Below are 19,423 nucleotides of genomic sequence, written 5' to 3'. Positions count from 1 at the left end.
TCTCCACACATCACTGTTGTTTCTTGGAAAGCTGTTATAAATGACTTGTTGACCTATAATCTGTCAAGCATATCTCTTATGAATGATATCAAGTCATTTAGAGCCAGAAAAAAACCTTCCTCAAAGGAGTTGGAAGCTGTAATCAGTGTAATCTGTAATCTTTTTTATCCAGGTAAAAAGTCTCATTGAGATTAAAAATGTCTTTTTTCAGGAGTGAACTGGCCAACAAGGCAGGAGAAGTCACAACATACATAAACTCCCAAACCTATAAAGACAATTTAAGTGGCTAAAAAAGACTGAATTGATTTTTTTTGTTAGAGCATAATAACATACTCTACTATGTTTTTCTGCTTCTTTAAATAAACCCATACATTTGAAAATTCATAGATAACAATAATTATATTTTAGCATCAGAAATATAATTTCAGTTAAAGATCTAGCTCAGGGGTGTCAAACTCAGATACACAGTGGGCCAAAATTCAAAACTGGGACAAGGTCGCGGGCTAATGTTAATATTTATTGAAAAATAAATCTTCCTCCAGATTTAAGAATGAATCTCTTCTTATGGACTCAAACAAGTTTTACTGAAAAACTGAATGTGGAACAAGCAAAGCTTAATACTAAACAATATATATTAGCTGTATAATACCAGTAGGCCAGCTCTAATAATAATTTGGTATGGCTTCGCGGGCCAAATGTAATTAGGCTGCGGGCCAAATTTGGCCAGCGGGCCAGAGTTTGACACCTATGATCTAGCTCATAGTTAATCATTACAGAAACATAAAAATGTTTTTGTAATTACAAAAACTCTTAATTTAGGGAAGCTGTGGCATAAACCTTACATTAGGTGGGGGCACAAATAAAAACTGCTGCAAATGCCAGATATGGCTCGATGGCACGCCAGTAAATGAGGGCATCTAAACTGAAAGCTCAAAACTGGTGAAATAACAGTGAAACTGTGCCTGTTCATATCAGTGATGAAGGTCTAACTATCACCTTCAGGACTAAAGGAGGAAGAGGAGGCTGTGATCATTTGACAGCTTAAATACAATTAAACAAAGCCAGAAAGAGACAACACGAGTTTATCTGCACCAGGAACCACAGAAGTGATCATTAACACATCAGCACATTTAATTTGAGTATTTTTTTTAGTGTTTCGCAGTTAAAATGAGTGAACACAAAGTTGCATTTATGAGGAATAATATTATATTTGTGATTCAACAAATACAATATTACAATATTTGTCCTACATCTTTAATCACCTGCCTAAAAATTGAGATTATACTATATGGATATAATAGCACAGTTTATAATAATTACAGTAATCTGTCACAGACAAATTACAGTAATGTAGGTCTTTAAATTTAAGCATGATAGTGTGACATGTGGTGTGAACAGGAAGCTGTGGTGTGGGCAAGGACTGATCATGTTATTTTAAAAAGCCACTTCCTGGAGTGTTAACATCAAAAAATGCAATTAAGACACTTTATGGTAAATTTTAGAAATAAGAACTTCCATTATTTTTGTCAGTTTTTGCACTGTTACCAAAAAGAGATGTTTTTCTTTTGTTCACCTCAACTCGAACGACAAGGTGTTTTGCATTTAACACACCGCATCACAAAAATTAATAAGCTGGAAAGATTCTGGAAATTAATCTACAGGTGCAACATTTTGGTGCCACAGAAACAGCTGAAAGTTGAAAACCTGTTGCAAGCAGGCGCTGCCAAAGAGGACAAGAACTTCATTTTTACATAGGAGGCGAGTGGAAGTTGCTCAATGTCAAAAACCAAAAAATATAAGTGAAAAAGTAGAAAATAGACATGCACAGACAAACAAAGCCACAAACACCGTGCTATCTGGCATTCCACCTGTCCTTCCACTGGAACGTCAACATGCAGGGTTCAGGGTGTACAAAAGGCTTTTCAATGTGTGGAGCTGCAGCAAGAGCTTGGTTTGCACAGCTGGCAATAAGTTCCAAGTGGGCGTTAAATCATTCACATTTAATTCATTTAGTTTGAAGTAACAGTACACGGAGGACACTGCAGAGGACCCTGAGGTCAAAACTGTTTTTCTACCAGATACAGAAGTTTGTGTAATAAAATCAAGTTTTTAATAGTCCATCGATTTTTCTTAATAATGATAATGCCTTTATTTATATAGCACCTATCAAAACAAAGTTACAAAGCGCTTCACAGGACATGATAGGAAATAAAAACAAAACTTATAAGAGATTAAAAAAAAATGAAACAACATGATCAAGACATTTAAAAACTCTGATTGCTGCATTTTGGTCCAGTTGTGCAAACAATGAAGAGACAAAAGCAGGCACTCTGTAACCATCTCTGGATTCCTTTTAGAAACAAACTGAACCTAAAGCTGCACGAGTCAAGACTGGACAGCTGAGCTGATGTGCTTATTTAAACGGAGGTTTTTATAATATTGGTCCAACACTCAGGTTGTTCCTTCACAGCTCTCGTCTACCAACAGAGCGTGGATCTTTACATGGTTCAAAATTGCGTATCAGTCTATAGAAAGCCATCCCAACTACTCTGTCATTAGTGCATATTGCTCCTCCACCTCTTTTCATCTGACTCTCCTCTCGGTTCATATCAGCGATGCAGATCCAGTCACCGTCTGCAGTCACGCACCACTTTGAGTGATCCACAGTATCACTGAAGGCCTTCCTGTTTGGAAGCTTTACTTCTTTCACGTTGTACACATGGTTAGGGATGCTTTTACTGCAGTTAGAAGGCAGACCGCGATTGTGGTGCATCTTTCCCCAGCTCTTAACATACAGATTCCCCCTAATGTTTTTTGTAACAAGACCAGAGTAAAGATCTGCAATAGTATGGAAAACAAAACAGGAAAACAACACTATTAAGAGTGCGCTCTGCCCGTACTGTGGAGAGTACAGTGTGTTTAACTGTCAATCTACAGGGTCTTATGTTTGTGATCAATACAACATGAATTCATCCCTCCTGAAATATGTCTTCTTTCTGAAAACACTTACCATCACCAAAGCGTGTGTATTTTGCAAAGCTGATGAAGTTACGGCCGCTTGAAGAAGTCAGCGTCGCCTGACTAAACCAGGGTTCCTTTTTCGGGTAGCAGTCTCGCTGTGCCACACATCGCAGCTCATTGTGAAAGGTTGTTGGGATTTCAGAGTCATACGAATAAGCATGGATGTACTTGAGCTGCACTCCTAAGAATTCAGATACAAGTTGTTAAAGTGCGCTTTCACTAGATCTATGAAACTGATTTGAGCTGTTTACCTGTTTACATACCTATTTCTTTGAACTGCTTATACGGGTAAGTCACGCACATAAATGCTTGAGCGTTTGCATTTCCATTATCAGGCCAGAAGGCTTTACTGTGATATACTGGAAATTTGGGTGTACTGTGTGAAAGCCAAACTCCAGACGCTTTGTCCAACAACACAACTCCTGTAGAAAGTCAGAAACACAAACTGAGCTTTGCTACATTTGGGTCTTTCAGACAGAGGACGCCGTCAGCTGAGACAATGTTGTGCCCACCTTTACTGTGACCAAACGATGGAGGAGCAACATACGGCTTTGGAGGCTGGTCACTGTAGAGCATGTAGCCAAAGCCTTCGATCTGGATAGACGAGCAACACCACAACAACTCTGAAATGGTATTCAGATTATTCACTGTGCCATGCTAATGAGACATATATCCTATAATACCTCACCTTTCTGTCATAGAAGTCAAAAAGAGGTTTCAGGGTGTTTGCGAGAGTGCCAGAAGAACTGTTGATGTTCTCTTTGCTGAGTATCCATCCGTTGGTGCTCTCATCCATGTAAAAGTATGACAATCCAAGTTTATCCTCATTGGGACGCTTGTACAAAATATACCTAAAGAATGTAGATAAAGATGTTTTGTCTGTGAAGGTTCTCAGTCATCCAGGTCATCGTAGTCAAAGGAGCTTGCAAAGAAAAGCGTCTGGACTTCTTTAAGTTACTTGAAGACGTTTCACCTCTCATCCGAGAAGCTTCTTCAGTTCTAAGGTCAAATGGTGGAGAGTCCCAGATATAAACCTAGTGGGAGTATCCCCCCACAGAGGGACAAAAGGACCCCCTGATGATCCTCTAATCGCCTGAGCCAAGGTGTGAAACTGGGTGTGGGTCCCAATCAGCCAGAGTTTCGGGTGTGTTCATTGTGAAACCTGGCCCCACCTTATCATGCGAATTCCTGAGGTCAGATGGCCCAGGATGTGAGTGGGCGTTAAGGCGTCTGGGAAGGGATCTCAAAACTGGATTATAGATGGCAGAGAGTTGGTGTCGTAAACCCCCGCCTCTGTTCAAAGATGGTCGCTCACAGTGGACATAGATGCTTCTTTCACTCCTCTTTCAAACCATCTGTCCTCTCTGTCCAAAATGTGAACGTTGGCATCCTCGAAAGAGTGACCTTTATCCTTAAGATGCAGATGGACTGCTGAGTCTTGTCCTGTGGAGGTGGCTCTTCTCCACCATTTGACCTTAGAACTGAAGAAGCTTCTCAGATGAGAGGTGAAACGTCTTCAAGTAACTTAAAGAAGTCCAGACGCTTTTCTTTGCAAGCTCCTTTGAATAAAGATGTTTTCTTATGCATTTACATTAAACCCATTGGCAGAAATTCAAAATGTCTACAAACCAGTCAACTTCGTCTCCTCTGTCATTCCTGCATTTTACCGCTGAGTCACACCCCTGAAAAAGGATCCCAACACTCAAGAGGAATCCCATCACACTGGTCTGAAACAGTCAAACATAACCGTTGCTAGAACCACAAAAACAGGAGGCTGTCTGCATTCAACAACACCGTCACAAAGCAGAAGGTCTTTAATACAGTGTAACATAATTAAAGCCACCAGTGAACCTGCAGCTTCTGTTTAAACACTGATAAACTTTATCTGACTGACATAAACTTATGTCAGTTACATCTTTACTTCTGCAAACCCTGCAAGCTACTTTAGACAGACGACTTAAGTTGCACCACTTACCACACATGTAACACGTCTCTGCTCACATCATTTACCAAACACAGCCTCCCAGCATGGCAGCCTATGAAGTTACAAATTTTCAATTTCTCCTTCTGACATTTCCGCCGCCCCCAACACACTTTAGTTTATAAAATGGTGAAAGATGTATCAGTTCATCACAGCGGCAATACAACTCAAGATCTACCTCAATCATTCAGTCTCGAGTAACACAATATAGACTCTAAACATCTCTAAATATGAACAGGGTTTACAGTCTTATCTGGAAAACTTGACATCACGTGACCTAATCTGTGTTTGTTTTATGAAGGCTGCATTATCAGGTTTGCTGTTGTGATCCCACACATCCTCACTGACGCACTTTCTCTTTCTTATTGTAGCTATATGTTGGACGCTATAAGTAAAGATCCTTGTTGTAAACAATCTGTAAGTGTGTAAGACTTCTGCATTTCTGTCAAGCCACTTCCTCAGCTTACAAGAGGTCAGTCGTCCACTACTGAAAAATATATTTGCAAGTCAAACACACCATGGACATTGTATTGTAATGCCAATAATGCCAAATCATGCAGCAGTATAAAATAGTTTGTTGCATTTTATAATAGCATGCTTATTGGTGGGTGTAATCTAGGCTCATGATAAATGCATCAATACTAGTTTCATGTGGTAATATTCTGTTCACATTGTGTTTGATAAGCTATGACACACTGTACTCATGTACTGTGTTTTTATACACAGGATAACTATGCATTTACTTTGTGTTCAGTCTGTTTATGTAAATAGATCATCTCAGTATTATGCAACACACCCGGGTCAGTTGTTATTATTTGTAGAATATATTTTGAAATATGTAAACATTTACTTACATATCTATTTGTTTCCATTTTCCTTCTCAGTGAGCTTTAGATGTGTTTCACAAAGCTGCTTTGTCACATCTACTGCTAACTGAAACCATCACCCATATCTGCATTCGACGTGTCAGCAACAACTTCCTTGTTGCTCAAAGCCGTCACCATAGATCTTCCTTTTTTGTTTTTTACAATGTTGCCATGCCTGTTTTGACCAGGTGACGCTGTCACGAGGCTTTGTGCCGTTTGAGCCCTGCATGTTCCAGTTTGACTTGCTTTTTGAAAGAATATATATGTGACTTTGTTTTTCTTATGTTTCTGAGAAAGTGTAGTCATTGTGAAACTGATGCATGGTTTAGCACAATCTCAATTACTGCAACCACATGGCAACAGTTTAAGCATCCAGATCCTCAATCAGTTAACAAAATTGTTTGCTGCGCTCTTAGAACCAGTTTTGTCATGCACATAGTGTATATGTAGAAATATATCAGAGTCAGGTGAAAAAGAAAGTTCAGTTCAAGTAAAAAAGCGGACTTAGACCCTTAGCTTGTCTTATCATTATATAAATACAATTTGAGATGAACAAGAACATTTTTTATTGAACTGAAACAAAACCTGAATTCGGAAACAGCGTGCAAAAATAATAAATTCTCCACCTTTACCAGCAATAAGTTGACATAATCATTTTCTGTATGACTTTATCAGTCTTTCACGTCACTGTGGAGTAATTTTAACCCACTTTTCTTTACAACATTGCCTCACTTCATTGAGGTTTGCGGGCATTTGTTGCACAGCTTTCTCAAAGTCACGCCACAGTATTTCAGTCAGGTTGACTGCCTGGATTGAGATTTGGCCACCGTGATTTATTTATTTATTTTTACACTCATTCTGTTCTTGATTTGCTGCTTCGAATATGGTTGTTGTCCTGTTGCATCACCCGATCTCAACCTAGTCCAAGCTGTCAGGCAGACGACCTCAGAATACTTTGGTACCAAAAGACTTCATCGTCCACTCGGTGACTGGAAGAAGCCCAGATCCTGTCATCACCTGTCTACCTCCATGCTTGATAGGTGACATGATCTGTTTGTGCTGATATGCTATGTTTGGTTTTTGCCAAAAATGGCGCTGTGCATTATGGACAAACATGTCCACTTTGGCCTTGTCTGTCCAAAGGACACTGTTCTAGAAGTCTTGTGGTTTATTCAGAGGCAACATTGTAAAGCTAAGCTGTTCAATTTAGAGAGAAAAGGCTTTCTCCCGGCAACCCTTCCAAACAAAACTGTTCAGTCTTTTTCTAAGCAAGAAAACGACTGAATGTATAACTTGTATTCATGGCTTGCTGAGCAAGTACGGCTTGTTTTCTAACTGTGCTGCCATGAACTTTAAAAATCTGCCATGCTAACCGAGGTCTGTAGAGCAGGAGATGTAGCTCATGAGTGTTTTGCAGTTTCTCTGCGCACTGAACAGTCTGACCTTGGGGTGAATTTACTTCGATATCCACTGTTGGGAAGATTGTCAACTGTCTTAAACATTTTCCATTTTCTCACTGTATAATTTCTTATATCTCTTCCCAGATTGATGAGCAGAAACATTTGCTTCTCTATCATTGCTGATGTTTTCTTTCTTGCCATTATGTTACCCGATCTTACCTTACCTATGAAAGCATTGAGAGCATACTGAGTTCTTCATTTGCTGTTTCTGCATTTTGACTTAGTTTTCTTCACCTTTGTTCATTTGACACTGTATTAACTTAATTTTAAGACCTGCTAAGGACCAGATGTGTTTTTTAAATATCCCCGATAAACAAAACCTTGTTGTTGAAAGAGGCTGTACTCTCCTTTTCACACGACTGTGTGTAATACATATTACTTATTGCACTTTACTGGATTTTAGCTGTACTCTTTCTTCTCTACTGCCTGCTCTAGTTTGCATGAGTAGTATCGAATTGTAGATTGTCGGAAAATCATTTGAATGAATTGTATGAGTCACCTGGTCTGGCCAGTAGGTGACACTATTTACCCCCAAACACTAAACGCACACACAGTCACAGGCCAAGTGCCTCTTCAGTGGAAATAGAAACTGAACAAACATGATGATGACTACTCCAGAGGCACCAAATAAAATAAAATAAAATAGATTTGATTAGACTACATGTCCCTCAGTCTCACTGAGCAGTAGACCAGATTTTAATGTTGTCAGTCTTTATTATGTTGCACATCATACTACAACATATGGTTGCATATATTTATTGCAGAACTTATGAAACTTAAAAACAACTTCAAATATGTAGCATCATAACACAAGTGCACACACTGTGCTAAAATAATATGAATACAAACACCCAAAGATTCAAAAGAAAATTACAAAACCTTTTATCTGTAGCACTAATAGTGTTATAGTTTCATCTCTGCTGGATGAAAGGAAGCGACATAGATCAATATTTTTGTCTCTTGCTCCTTTTGTAAAAGGAACAAGACATTGTGCAGTCATTGTGCAGACATTGTTGTTTAAACACACAGCCGCTGACATCTCCTGAAACAATGTGCAGCTGTGATCTACAGTCTTACTAATCTTATTTCTGTTTTGTTTTATTGAATTGAAAGTATTATTTTTTTAATCTATTTATACTTGTGGGCTGCTGGTTCCATACAGCTGCTTTAACTCAAACAAAGGTGGATAACTAAGTGTATCCACCACATAATTAACATGCAGTCACTGCTATTTTTCAAAAGCTTATTCACCAGTTTAAATTGTAAATACATTATTATTGGTCGCAGCAGATGGCCCCGCCCCTTCCTGAGCCTGGTTCTGCTGCAGGTTTCTTCCTGTTAAAAGGGAGTTTTTCCTTCCCACTGTCACCAAAGTGCTTGATCATAAGGGGCCATATGATTGTTGGGTTCTTCTCTGTATGTATTATTGTGGGGTCTACCTTTGGGTGACTGTTGTTGTGATTTGGAGCTGTATATATAAAATTGAAGTGAAAATTGTGAGTCTTTATGTTACTTCTACACAGCAGTCAACCCTGGAGACAGAATCATAGTGTCTCGCTCTGCCACTGTCAGCCAGTGTCACACTGATTCTTAATCACTTTGATTTTCCTTCTCAATTAGCAGTGAATGTACCAATCCACCACCTGCCTGAAGGCCTTATAAATCAAAGGGTTGGAGGAACAGATCAGACCGCCACCTCGCCACAGCTGACCCATCTCTCTGTTCAGGTCTCCGAGGCAGGTCACCTGGTCCTCATAAAGTCGTGACACGCACCACTTTGAGTGGTCGTAGTGCGAATAAAACAGGATTGATCTGGGAAGCTGGATTTTCTTAATGTTCATGGTGTGTTTGGCCAGTGAGCAGTTGGAGGGCAGGTCGTGACCTTGTCTCTGCCAGGACTCCACTAAAAGGTCGGCGCCCAGTTCCTGAGCCACCCAGCCTGTGTAGATATCTGAATGAAAGCAAACAGAAAAACATGTCAGGTACTAGAGTAGTCTGTACTCGAATCATTGTGTTAAATGAAACATATAATGTTTTTATACCATTAAATACCATTTTTCAAGTTGTTTTGGCAATTTGCCAAATGATACGAGAATAAAGGAAATGCAAACATGATAAGCTCACACTTCCTTTTGCATTATGTATGATTATGGTAAAATAAATACATTTTGAGCTCTGTGTTGTTTTCATGCATAAATAAATCTTTGTGTGGATAATTATTCTCTCTAAATAATAAAAATATACATATACACAAACTGAGAAACAAAATACTGCATGTAACTATTCATACTAAGATCCAAAAGTCAAAGCAGCTGTGAGTATACTTTGAAGGCCCCGGTTGGGAGGTGATAATGCACGTCACTGTTCAGAGACGATAGCGTGTCTGCGCCTGATAATCAGTGACTGTGGTCGAAGAGTGAAATGTGCAAACATGGCAGCAGGCTACAGGAAAGAAGTCTGCTCTTCTAAAATGTACATGATGAGCAAGTAAATGCCTAAAAGTAAAAAAGGGCATGCGGGGTATCTTACCATCCACAAAGTTTTCAGATTTAGCAAAACTGACAAACTTTTCCCCTCCAGCTGAAAAAAGCTGCTCCATTCTCTTATTGGAGGACAGCTGTGGTTTGGAGTCCGCACATAACTGGGCCAGCTGTGGCAGGTCAGCCGAGAATGCAGCAGGAACAGAGCAGTTATAGAAACGTGGGTAAAGGTAGACCAACTGCTTTGCTGGAGATTGAAGAGGAGAGAAATAAGAGATAATGTATATTAGATGGTCGTATAGCGAGAGTATTCCTTACAGCTGCAATGAGCATTTACGATAATGACACTGATGTTGATTCTTTCACTGTTAGTCTCATCAAGTTTATTAATTAAATTCTTGGCAAATATCGAATTTTCGCATTCAAGGCTTTTTATATAGCAGATATTACATTTAGCTAAATTAAATGTCCTCCAGTCTTTCTTTGTAAGCACTTTGTTGACACATTAACTTAGTTGGTAAAATGTGAAAAAATTGATTATTAATAAAAAACATAGTAATTCAAATAAAATACTATTATACTGAAACTGTCATGATCACCACAGAAACACAGAATAATTCCGAGTAGCTGAACACGTGTGAGGAAATCCCCTAAAGTTTCCCTTCAGACACGCTTCATAGCAAAAACAATTTCACAGGTTCATTATAATACTTGTGTGCAATGTGGGGTTTCCAAACAAAAGAAACAAATCACCTTATTAATAACCTTAAAATTTCATTTTACACATTTGCTCAGTGAGAAATCCAGAAAAAAGCAGAGCAGCATAAAAACTCCAAATAATTTAAAACTCTGCGCACATTTAAAATGATTTTTGAATCTATATGTACAGTTAAATGAGGAGACGTGTATAAAACTGCCTGTAATTCAACAATTGAACAAATAGTTCATCACCTTGAATTAAAGCTGAAAGTCTGGATTTCACTCACATCTTGACCCATTGATTCAAATTACATCGTGATCATGAACGGAGGCAAAATTACAGAAATTCTCTTATTGTCCAAATGTTTATGGACCTAACTGTGTGTATGCATGTAAAAGAAAAAAGCTGATGACTGCTTTGCATTAAACCAGGGGTGCTGAATATAAGGCTCGGGGTCCAGAATCGGCCCAGCTGAGTCCGGCCCACCATTAGGCTGTGGAAAATGTGAAGGACTGCATAATTTTGAACATTTAACAGGATTTTCAAAGTTTTACAGTATTTCCTGTTGGTAAAGAATCTCCCTCATTCATACGACACCAAAGTAATTAAGTAATAGATCAACTATTAAAAGGGTTTTTTTACATATTTGTAGGTTTTTTTCAGTGGGTTCACAGAAAAAAAGGACATTTTCTTTGAATTAACGAAAACTTTATATGTTGTAATTGTGGACCAGTTTGGGCAATGAACTCCCAGAATCTATCAAGTAGTTTCACTGGTCCGGCCCGGCTTTCTATCAAGCAGAATATTAAATGTAATAAGTCTGACGATTGTATGCCAACCTCTGTGCTTCATGAGAGCTCACCTATATGAAGAAACTGTTGGTACTGGTAGGTCACACACAGTGCAGTCTGGCCATTGACTTTGCCAGAGGACGGGTATAGGTACCCTTTCTCGGGGAAGGAAGGGAAATGGGGAATGCTGTGCGACAACCAGAAACCTTGAGCGCGGTCAAAGAGCAGTGCCCCTGCAGGACACACACAAACATACGAAAGGTGGAATGATTACACACAGATACATGCGAACCAGCACGCAGATGCAGAAAGATTTCCATCAGTTGTGTTGCTGATAAGAGTCAAATGTGCAGTTGGAGCTATCGGACAGATGGTCTTTGCCCGTGTCCTCCCCCTACAACACCCTATTGCAGGCAGAGGAAACCCAAACCCTATTGATTTTTTCTTTTTCCAAAGCTTGACTAGCAGTTTGGAAATGCATCTGCCGGTAACTGTCACAGACACAAAACATGCTGTAACTTGCACTGTTGCATGGAGAATAGTTGTGCACTTCTACATGTAACATAGTGTGGCTACATATATACACAATAACTACCTTAATTTAATATAGCAGGTTCTTAAATTTGTCAAACTACCACAAATGTCCATTTTTACAGCCTCTCCACGTGGTATTAAAGGTGGAAAATGTAAAACAGACTTTACTGGACATTCCACCTTGACTTTGCACATGTGTCAACAGAGTGGAGAAAAACTATGGCAGTCATAGTGCTGCTATATTTTCTGCTAACATTGAAATCTCTGGGAATAAAACCTGATGAATCTTGTTGTGTGGTCACAATAATGAATAAGAGTCTTGAGATGAAAAGAGGAGGAAAGAAGCAGATTGCTTCCTGCCGACTGTACCGTACCTTTAGTGTGTCCATATTTTTGAATGTATTTCAGGTCTGGTGGGGCGTCGTTATAGAGTGCATACACTGAGGTGTTTGACTGCCAAAAGACCCCCAAAAACAACAACATTTGTTATTTTATACAAGTGAAAGTTATTTATACAAGTTATTTTATACAAGAAGAATAATTGAGAGGTGACATTAGGGATGCCCTGCAAAACCAGAATGCTTATTACACCTTATTACACTTTGGTTTACGTTAATGGCAAATGGAATAAGGGACCAACTGAAAGAACAAAGAAGAAGAAGAAGAATGCCACAATAACCAGCTAATGGCTCCATTCTTATAGCAAAGATATTTCAGAGAAATGTTTGTTTTCTGTCTGCCTGGGGAAACTGAACTAAATATTTCCCAAAATAAATATTTTTTCTTCAGTTTATTTGGTCCTGATTACTTTAAGATCTTACATAAAAACAGACTTACATACACTCCAAACTGGTAGTTTGTGTTGTTTCTGACTGTTCAGTGTCAACTCAGTTCCTCATATTAAATGAAAGAGTTCCTACTCAGCAAACTGGCACGAGCATTATCTCTGATAATTCCCATTAACAAACTAAAGTCTCACTCATCATATAAAAACCCACATAAAGATGGAATAATCTCACCTTGTACTCTTTTCCCATGTAAAGCTGGTTCAGTGTGTTTGTTATGGCTCCTTGGCTGGAGTTAATCGTGTATTTACTCATTTCCCAGCCTTCTTTTGATGAATCCAAGTACATGTACTCCACCCCACTGCCGATGTCATCGATTCTGTATTTAGGCAGTTTGTAGACGATAAACCTTAGAAGGAAAGAGACAGAAAACCACGTGTCTTTTCTTGGGAAAATTGAAGGAATTAGTCATCAGTATGAATATGGAGGCATTAATATTTAAAAATATCATATTAACTCACCAATCGACTGCCTCGCCATCTTCATTTCTACATGAAATGTCAGCACCACAAACTGTGCAACAAAAAAGCACAAAAATCTGTGAGGATAAACTAAAGTGTGAGATCATCCTGAGTGACTCCTGCAGCTGAAGTCAACACGGCAGCGACTGACGAAAGGGAAATCTGAAATCTGCTGCTTTCTGATTTTGAAACCAGCACATCTGCTTTTAGATGCAAAAATGGGAAGTCATAAGATGTTGTCACATGACGGGAAAATACTGAAATGACTCTGTCAGCAATTAAATGTTTCAGAATGTTTATAGATTTTTATTTTTTGCCAACCTTGACAGATCAGCTACTTTACTTGTCCTCGTATTATTTATATATGTACTGTATGTTAAAGTTTTTTGTGTTGTTGTTTTTTTAATTATGCAAATTGCCCTCGTTACAGCATCAAGTCCTGTTCACACCTGATTACTGTACTGGACAGGTCTTAATTTTACAATGAAAGCACATGTTGACTGTAAAAGGGGAAACGTCTCTTTGGTAAAACAACTCATAGTTGAAGTCTGACAAAGTCACATCTCTGAGCTCCTTTTTGTAATGTGCATAAGCCAAACTGGATTTCATAAGCTCATCCAGTTTATTGTTGAGGAAACTCTTTAAATATAGTCTTGGTAGCCGGGGATCGGTCCGCCAGGTGCTCCGCTCCTGGACGCCGCCCGGCACACAATATACCCGACCCCTACGATGCCTCCTGCGGGTGGTGGGCCTGCAGGAAGATGGACCCATGTCCCTTTTTCGGGCTGTGCCCGGCTGGGCCCCACGGACTAAGTCCTGGCCACCAGACGCTCGCTCTCGGGCACCTTCCCTGGGCCTGGCTCCAGGGCGGGGTCCTGGTAACCCTAGGCAGGGTGAAGTGTTCTTCTCATAGGGGTCTTCTGAATCACTCTTTGTCTGGTCCCTCACCCAGGACCAATTTGCCATGGGAGACCCTACCAGGGGGCAGAAGCCCATGGACAACACAGCCCCTGGGATTCCTGGGACACACAAACCCCTCCACCACGATAAGGTAGCAATTCACAGGGGGGTCTGCAGCACCGGGAGGAGGCCCCGGGGCAAACCCAGGACACGCTGGAGAGATCATATCTCTTGGCTGGTCTGGGAACGCCTTGGTGTTCCCCCGGACAAGCTGGAGGAGGTGGCTGGGGAGAGGGCGGTCTGGGCTTCTCTGCTTAGGCTGCTGCTCCCACAACCTGGCCCCGGATAAGTGGAAGACAATGGATGGATGGATGGATGGATGGATCTTTAAATATATTCAAACGGTGAAGCAACTAAAGCAATACAATAAATGTAAAGGCCTACAATTAGGAATCATGCTATCAAGTAAAGTATAAGTACTTCACAGCTGTGCTTAAGTACCTGCTTAAATGTACTTATTTACTTACTGACCCCACTTCTTTCACAAGGAGATATGTGACAGTGCGAGCATAAACATAAGTGTAAATAAGTAAACATATAAGCAGATGAGTAAGTCAATAAATAAGTAATTAATTAAGTATGTATACATAAGTAAATAGAATAATAAAAAAGAATAAAATAGACATTTATTGTCACTGTAAATGTACAATGAAATTGTGGGTGCTCCACACCAACTGTGCAGGAATAAAATACAAACAGTGAGACAGCAGGACAACAAACAAGAGGCATTAGCAAGTTGAAATTAGAGTAAACATAAAAAATGGGTTTACAGACCACATGTAGGAATAAACAGAAGAACTATTTTCCTCCTTAAAAACAAAACTATGTTAACAAGATCTTTAGTTCCTCAGTGGAAGCGTCTGACTGATCAGTCCTTTGCGCTGCGCACACGGTGCATAGAGCATCCTTCTATAAAGATATTCTTTTAAATTTAAAGCAAAGCACATTCAGACAGAAAACATCCTGCATTAGAGTAACTGAATTTAAACTTTTAAACTTATCACTATTGTACATGTTGAGCTGAACCATCCAAACTTTCTTATTACTGAGGAAATGAAAAGACTCCTTCAAGGAAGCACAGATCTTGATACCAAGACTGGCACAACCTGTTATTAGGTTTACTTCTAAATTACTTTTTCACTCTCCAACCCTACACGGGCAGGTTTGAAGAGCTTATTTCACTTAATTTCACTTAAAGGAAATCATCATTTAAAAACCTTATTTTTTATTTACTCTGATGATCTTTTTCTAATATTAAAATTTATGTGTGACGTGCAAAAGGAAGAAAAAAAAAAGGTTTAAAGTCCACGCAATGTAAAGTGTATTTGCGTAAAAACAAAAAAAGCATAATGTAAATGTAATTCATAAAGGTGGAAACTCAAAACTGTTCTTTATATTTAGAAGAAAAAAGTTTATAGTCTTTATATAAGCATAGGGAGTGCAAACTACAGTGCTGTACAGACTCTGAGTCAACCCTCATTTCAAATGTTTTTGCTTCATCTACTGTATCTCCGTTTATGTTTGCACGTGTTTCAATAAACCTATTTCTTATTTTTCTGGCAAAATATAAAGAAATTAGGTGTCGTCAAGATTGAACCTGACTGCAACAATGAATTCATGTGAAACGCACTCACATCTTTCTCTTTGTGGCTGCACATGTAAACAGTGTTTGTGCGTGCCTCTGCATTTCTCTGAGTGGAATACAGTACATCACACAGTACAAATAAAAGAGGTTAAACTTCAGCTTGGACTTCCAATAGCCTGAGTGCAAAGTTAGTGCCACCCTCTGTAGAAAGTCCTCCTCCTGTAGCAGGAGCCCCATTTACTGGAGACTGTTTGAAGGGCAGCAGGTAAAGAAGAGGAAGGCACCATGGCAAACGCTTCAGATCAGGTAACATTTCGGAAAGTTATAGAAGGAAACAGTAGAACTTAAACGATAGAACATGACTAATGTTTCTGACGGTAGATTGATAGCACTGGAATTTATCTCACGGTTCAGTGGCCACAGGGTCAAACCATGATCTTTAAAGGTTAGTTTTTAAAACATTTCTAATTCCTCACAAAGTAAAAGTCTTTTTTTTATTTGATGTTGTAGTACTCGTGTACTTTCAGACAATATCTGATTTCAGATTTTTTTAATTAATGTTGGAATACGGAGATATATTTAACAAGCTCCTGCAAATGCACACAAGAAACTTCACTGCAAACTATCCAAAGACAACATTTCAAAGGGATAAGAAATATTATATTTGTAGCTCTAAGATGACACTGTGGCACGAAACACCTCTACCACTGGAAACTGTTTAAGTGTGCCATCTTATTAAAACTATTTCTCACACGTGCAGAAAGTGGAGTTTGTGCGAACAGGTTACGGCAAGAAAACGGTGAAGGTGCTGGTCGTCCGGAGGCAGGGAAGACAGCATTCTATCATTGAGGTGAAGGCTGATGTGGAGCTCACGCTCAAGTCACGCAAAGATTATCTAACTGGAGACAACTCAGACATCATCCCTACTGACACCATTAAAAACACCGTCCACGGTTTGGCCAAGCTCAGAGGGGTGAGTCTAACACCGTTTTAAGGAACATGACAGTCTTAGTGAGGGAAGACCCGTTATTGCTATTTCAGCTGCTAAAATATTTGTTATTGAGGTCTTTTACAGCCTGTCAACCTGCTTGTTTCTCTGTTCAGATAAAGAACATCGAACAGTTTTCCCTGGATATCTGCAATCATTTCCTAACCTCTTTTAACCATGTGCTGAAGGCCAAAGTTTACATGGAGGAAGCTCCGTGGAGAAGGCTGGAGAAGGTAAAACACAGGACGGTGCAGCTTCACAAGAGTTGACCTTTTTAACAGCTATTTGAGCAGCAACATAAATCAAGTGCACATTAACCCGATCAACTATTGCAGGTGATAATCCATCGTAAAACATGACCCCGTTTGCCCTTGTCTTTTTTTCCCTCAGAGTGGGGTAGAGCATGCTCATGCGTTTATATTCAGCCCAGAAGCTTACCGCTTCTGTGATGTTGAACAGACTATCGGTGGTAATCACACACTCTCACAAAAACACGCAAACAGAGAGATACACGCAAACAGTGTATTTGCTTACATGCTATCCAAGCTGTCATTGGACAGTGACGGACTGAATACACTCTGGTTTATTAACAGTATTAATAATAATAATAATTATTATTATATTAATTCAAGTTTTGTAATTTTTTAATTTAGAATTTTTGTTTCCAGTTTAGTTTCATTTAGTTTCCAAATTACTTTTGCTCCTTTTAGTAACGTTTTCATTGTTAGTTTTAATTATGATTATATGGAGGCAATTTGTCAGGAGACAAAATTAAAGATTTTCAGAAGATGTTACACAAATACAGCACCGTTTAATCCCATGTAGTGATCCCAAGTCTCAATAAATAGCTGGACCAAAGTGTGGTTAGGCTGAATGTGTAGACACAGACAAGCACGTTTCTGCTATATTTTTAAATTAGTTTTCTTAACATACAATTATTTAAGTTTTTAATTTTCTTCCAAAAGTATAGATTTTTATTTAGATTTCAGTTACTTTAGTTTTTAAGTTTAGTGTTACCTGGACAGATGACCAGTCCATCACCAGGGTTACAATAGTTTACAGCTAAACTTACGTGTGTGTTGTCATACTTTTGTCAGACAAAAACACCCCAACCAAGTAAGAGGTTCAAACCTGGAACCTTCTTGATGTGAGGTGATGGTGCTCATCACTGCACTATCATGATAGTTCAAACTACAGCAGGGGTGGGCAACTCCAGGCATCGAGGGCCGGTGTCCCTGCAGGTTTTAGGTTTTTTGAACCAACACAGCTGATTTAAATGGCTAAATTAGCTCCTCAACGTGTCCTGAAGTTCTCCAGAGGCCTGGTAACGAACTAATCATGTGATTCAGGTGTGTTGACCCAAGGTGAGATCTAAAACCTGCAGGACACTGGCCCTCGAGGCCTGGAATTGCCCACGCCTGGACTACAGCATGTAGGTAGGCCAAGATCTGATCGCTGAGCTCTGTTCTGCTGAAGAGGGCGTTCTCCCTTGGCAGCCTCCACTTGCTCAGTAGCTGCCAAATACATGTAAAAAACATCAGAGGTTAATGGCTGCCACAATTTACTTTGAGTCAAGTTTTAACTCTTGAAGCGTGTTTAATAAATCAATAAATGCAAATACTGTTAACAAAGGCAGCTAAAGCTATGACTAAGCCCTTGCACACTGCTCAATGGCACTGTTGATCACAGGTTCATGATTAGCACCATTTTCACAAGTTGTTTGCCACGTTTCACATCACTCCACCCTCACGGGCTGGTCTGTGCTCCACACAGGCATCCCTGTGGTCCACAGTGGGGTGAAGAATATGAAGGTGCTGAAAACCACCCAGTCTGGTTTTGAAGGTTTCTACAGAGACCGCTTCACTACTCTGAAAGAAGCCAAGGACAGGTTTTTCTGCACCTCTGTGTACTCGAGGTGGCGCTACAACAAGATCCAGGACACTGACTTTGACGCTGCTTGGTAACCGCCCGACTTACGAGCGTCAAGAAAGACCTCAGCTGATGTATGCCAATATAGTTCAAAGTTCATAAATATAGTTCACATCCGAAGCTTTATATTCTTCATTCTTATAGGAAGACTGTGAAGGAGACGATTATTGAGAAGTTTGCTGGCCCCTATGATCGCGGGGAGTACTCGCCCTCAGTGCAGAAGACCCTGTATGAAACTCAGGTTCTAGTCCTGGATCGACTTCCTGAGGTACTTCCTTTAGATCGTGAAATCGTCAAACTCACAATCTTAATTATTAATTCAATAAAATGCTACATACTGTATATAACAGGCATGCTAAAGTACACATTTTCTTTTAGGTGGATGAAATAGAGATCATCATGCCCAATGAGCATTACTTCACCATAGACATGACGAGAATGGGTATTGTCAACAATGATGAAGTAAGTTCTGTTCTCACAAATGGCCCTTCACATTCTTTAAATGATCGGGTTGTGGACATTAGTATCTTTTCCCCATCACAGGTACTCCTTCCTCTGGATAATCCCTCAGGGAACATAACGGGGACAGTACGCAGGAAGCAGCGAGCGCGGCTCTAACGGCGCCCACAGAAAGAAGGCCCTGCTGGGATTTAAACAACAATCTAAGTGGGCCGTTTAACAGAAAGGTTCATCTGAATTAACCTTTCAAATGAATATTCCAACAACAGCAAGTTAATATTTGTAGCCTGACTAAAGCTCGTGATGATGTGATGTGAACCCAAATAAAATGAAACTAAAGACAGCGGCTGTTGATAAATTCAT

The 19,423-nt window shown here is 39.6% G+C and overlaps 3 protein-coding genes across 3 annotated transcripts; 1 reads left to right on the top strand and 2 right to left on the bottom strand.

Moving 5' to 3' along the window:
• Positions 1-1,268: 1,268 nt before the first annotated feature.
• On the bottom strand, positions 1,269-5,995 carry LOC146372632 (deoxyribonuclease-2-alpha-like). Its single transcript, XM_084954378.1, has 7 exons — positions 5,857-5,995; positions 4,651-4,748; positions 3,710-3,872; positions 3,534-3,615; positions 3,285-3,443; positions 3,011-3,202; positions 1,269-2,838 (listed from the first exon to the last, which is right to left on the bottom strand). Exons 1-7 carry the CDS (start codon positions 5,872-5,874, stop codon positions 2,465-2,467), a joined length of 1,086 nt encoding a protein of 361 aa, XP_084810504.1. The 5' UTR covers positions 5,875-5,995; the 3' UTR covers positions 1,269-2,464.
• Positions 5,996-8,003: 2,008 nt separating this feature from the next.
• On the bottom strand, positions 8,004-13,300 carry dnase2b (deoxyribonuclease II beta). Its single transcript, XM_084954343.1, has 6 exons — positions 13,140-13,300; positions 12,853-13,027; positions 12,208-12,286; positions 11,371-11,532; positions 9,858-10,055; positions 8,004-9,279 (listed from the first exon to the last, which is right to left on the bottom strand). The coding sequence occupies exons 1-6, from the start codon at positions 13,244-13,246 to the stop codon at positions 8,945-8,947; spliced, it is 1,056 nt and encodes a 351-aa protein (XP_084810469.1). The 5' UTR covers positions 13,247-13,300; the 3' UTR covers positions 8,004-8,944.
• A 2,572-nt stretch (positions 13,301-15,872) lies between these two features.
• Positions 15,873-19,409, top strand: uox (urate oxidase). Its single transcript, XM_084953496.1, has 8 exons — positions 15,873-15,990; positions 16,445-16,657; positions 16,789-16,905; positions 17,063-17,141; positions 18,446-18,632; positions 18,746-18,869; positions 18,980-19,063; positions 19,145-19,409. The coding sequence occupies exons 1-8, from the start codon at positions 15,970-15,972 to the stop codon at positions 19,217-19,219; spliced, it is 900 nt and encodes a 299-aa protein (XP_084809622.1). The 5' UTR covers positions 15,873-15,969; the 3' UTR covers positions 19,220-19,409.
• The last annotated feature ends 14 nt before the right edge of the window (positions 19,410-19,423 follow it).

Source organism: Perissodus microlepis, chromosome 15 (assembly GCF_051167445.1).
Source record: "Perissodus microlepis isolate ML-2025 ecotype Zambia chromosome 15, ASM5116744v1, whole genome shotgun sequence".
In the NCBI taxonomy this organism is placed as follows: domain Eukaryota; kingdom Metazoa; phylum Chordata; class Actinopteri; order Cichliformes; family Cichlidae; genus Perissodus; species Perissodus microlepis.
The sequence above is the reverse complement of the archived record's forward strand: the minus strand, read 5'-3'. Positions and strand labels throughout refer to the sequence as shown.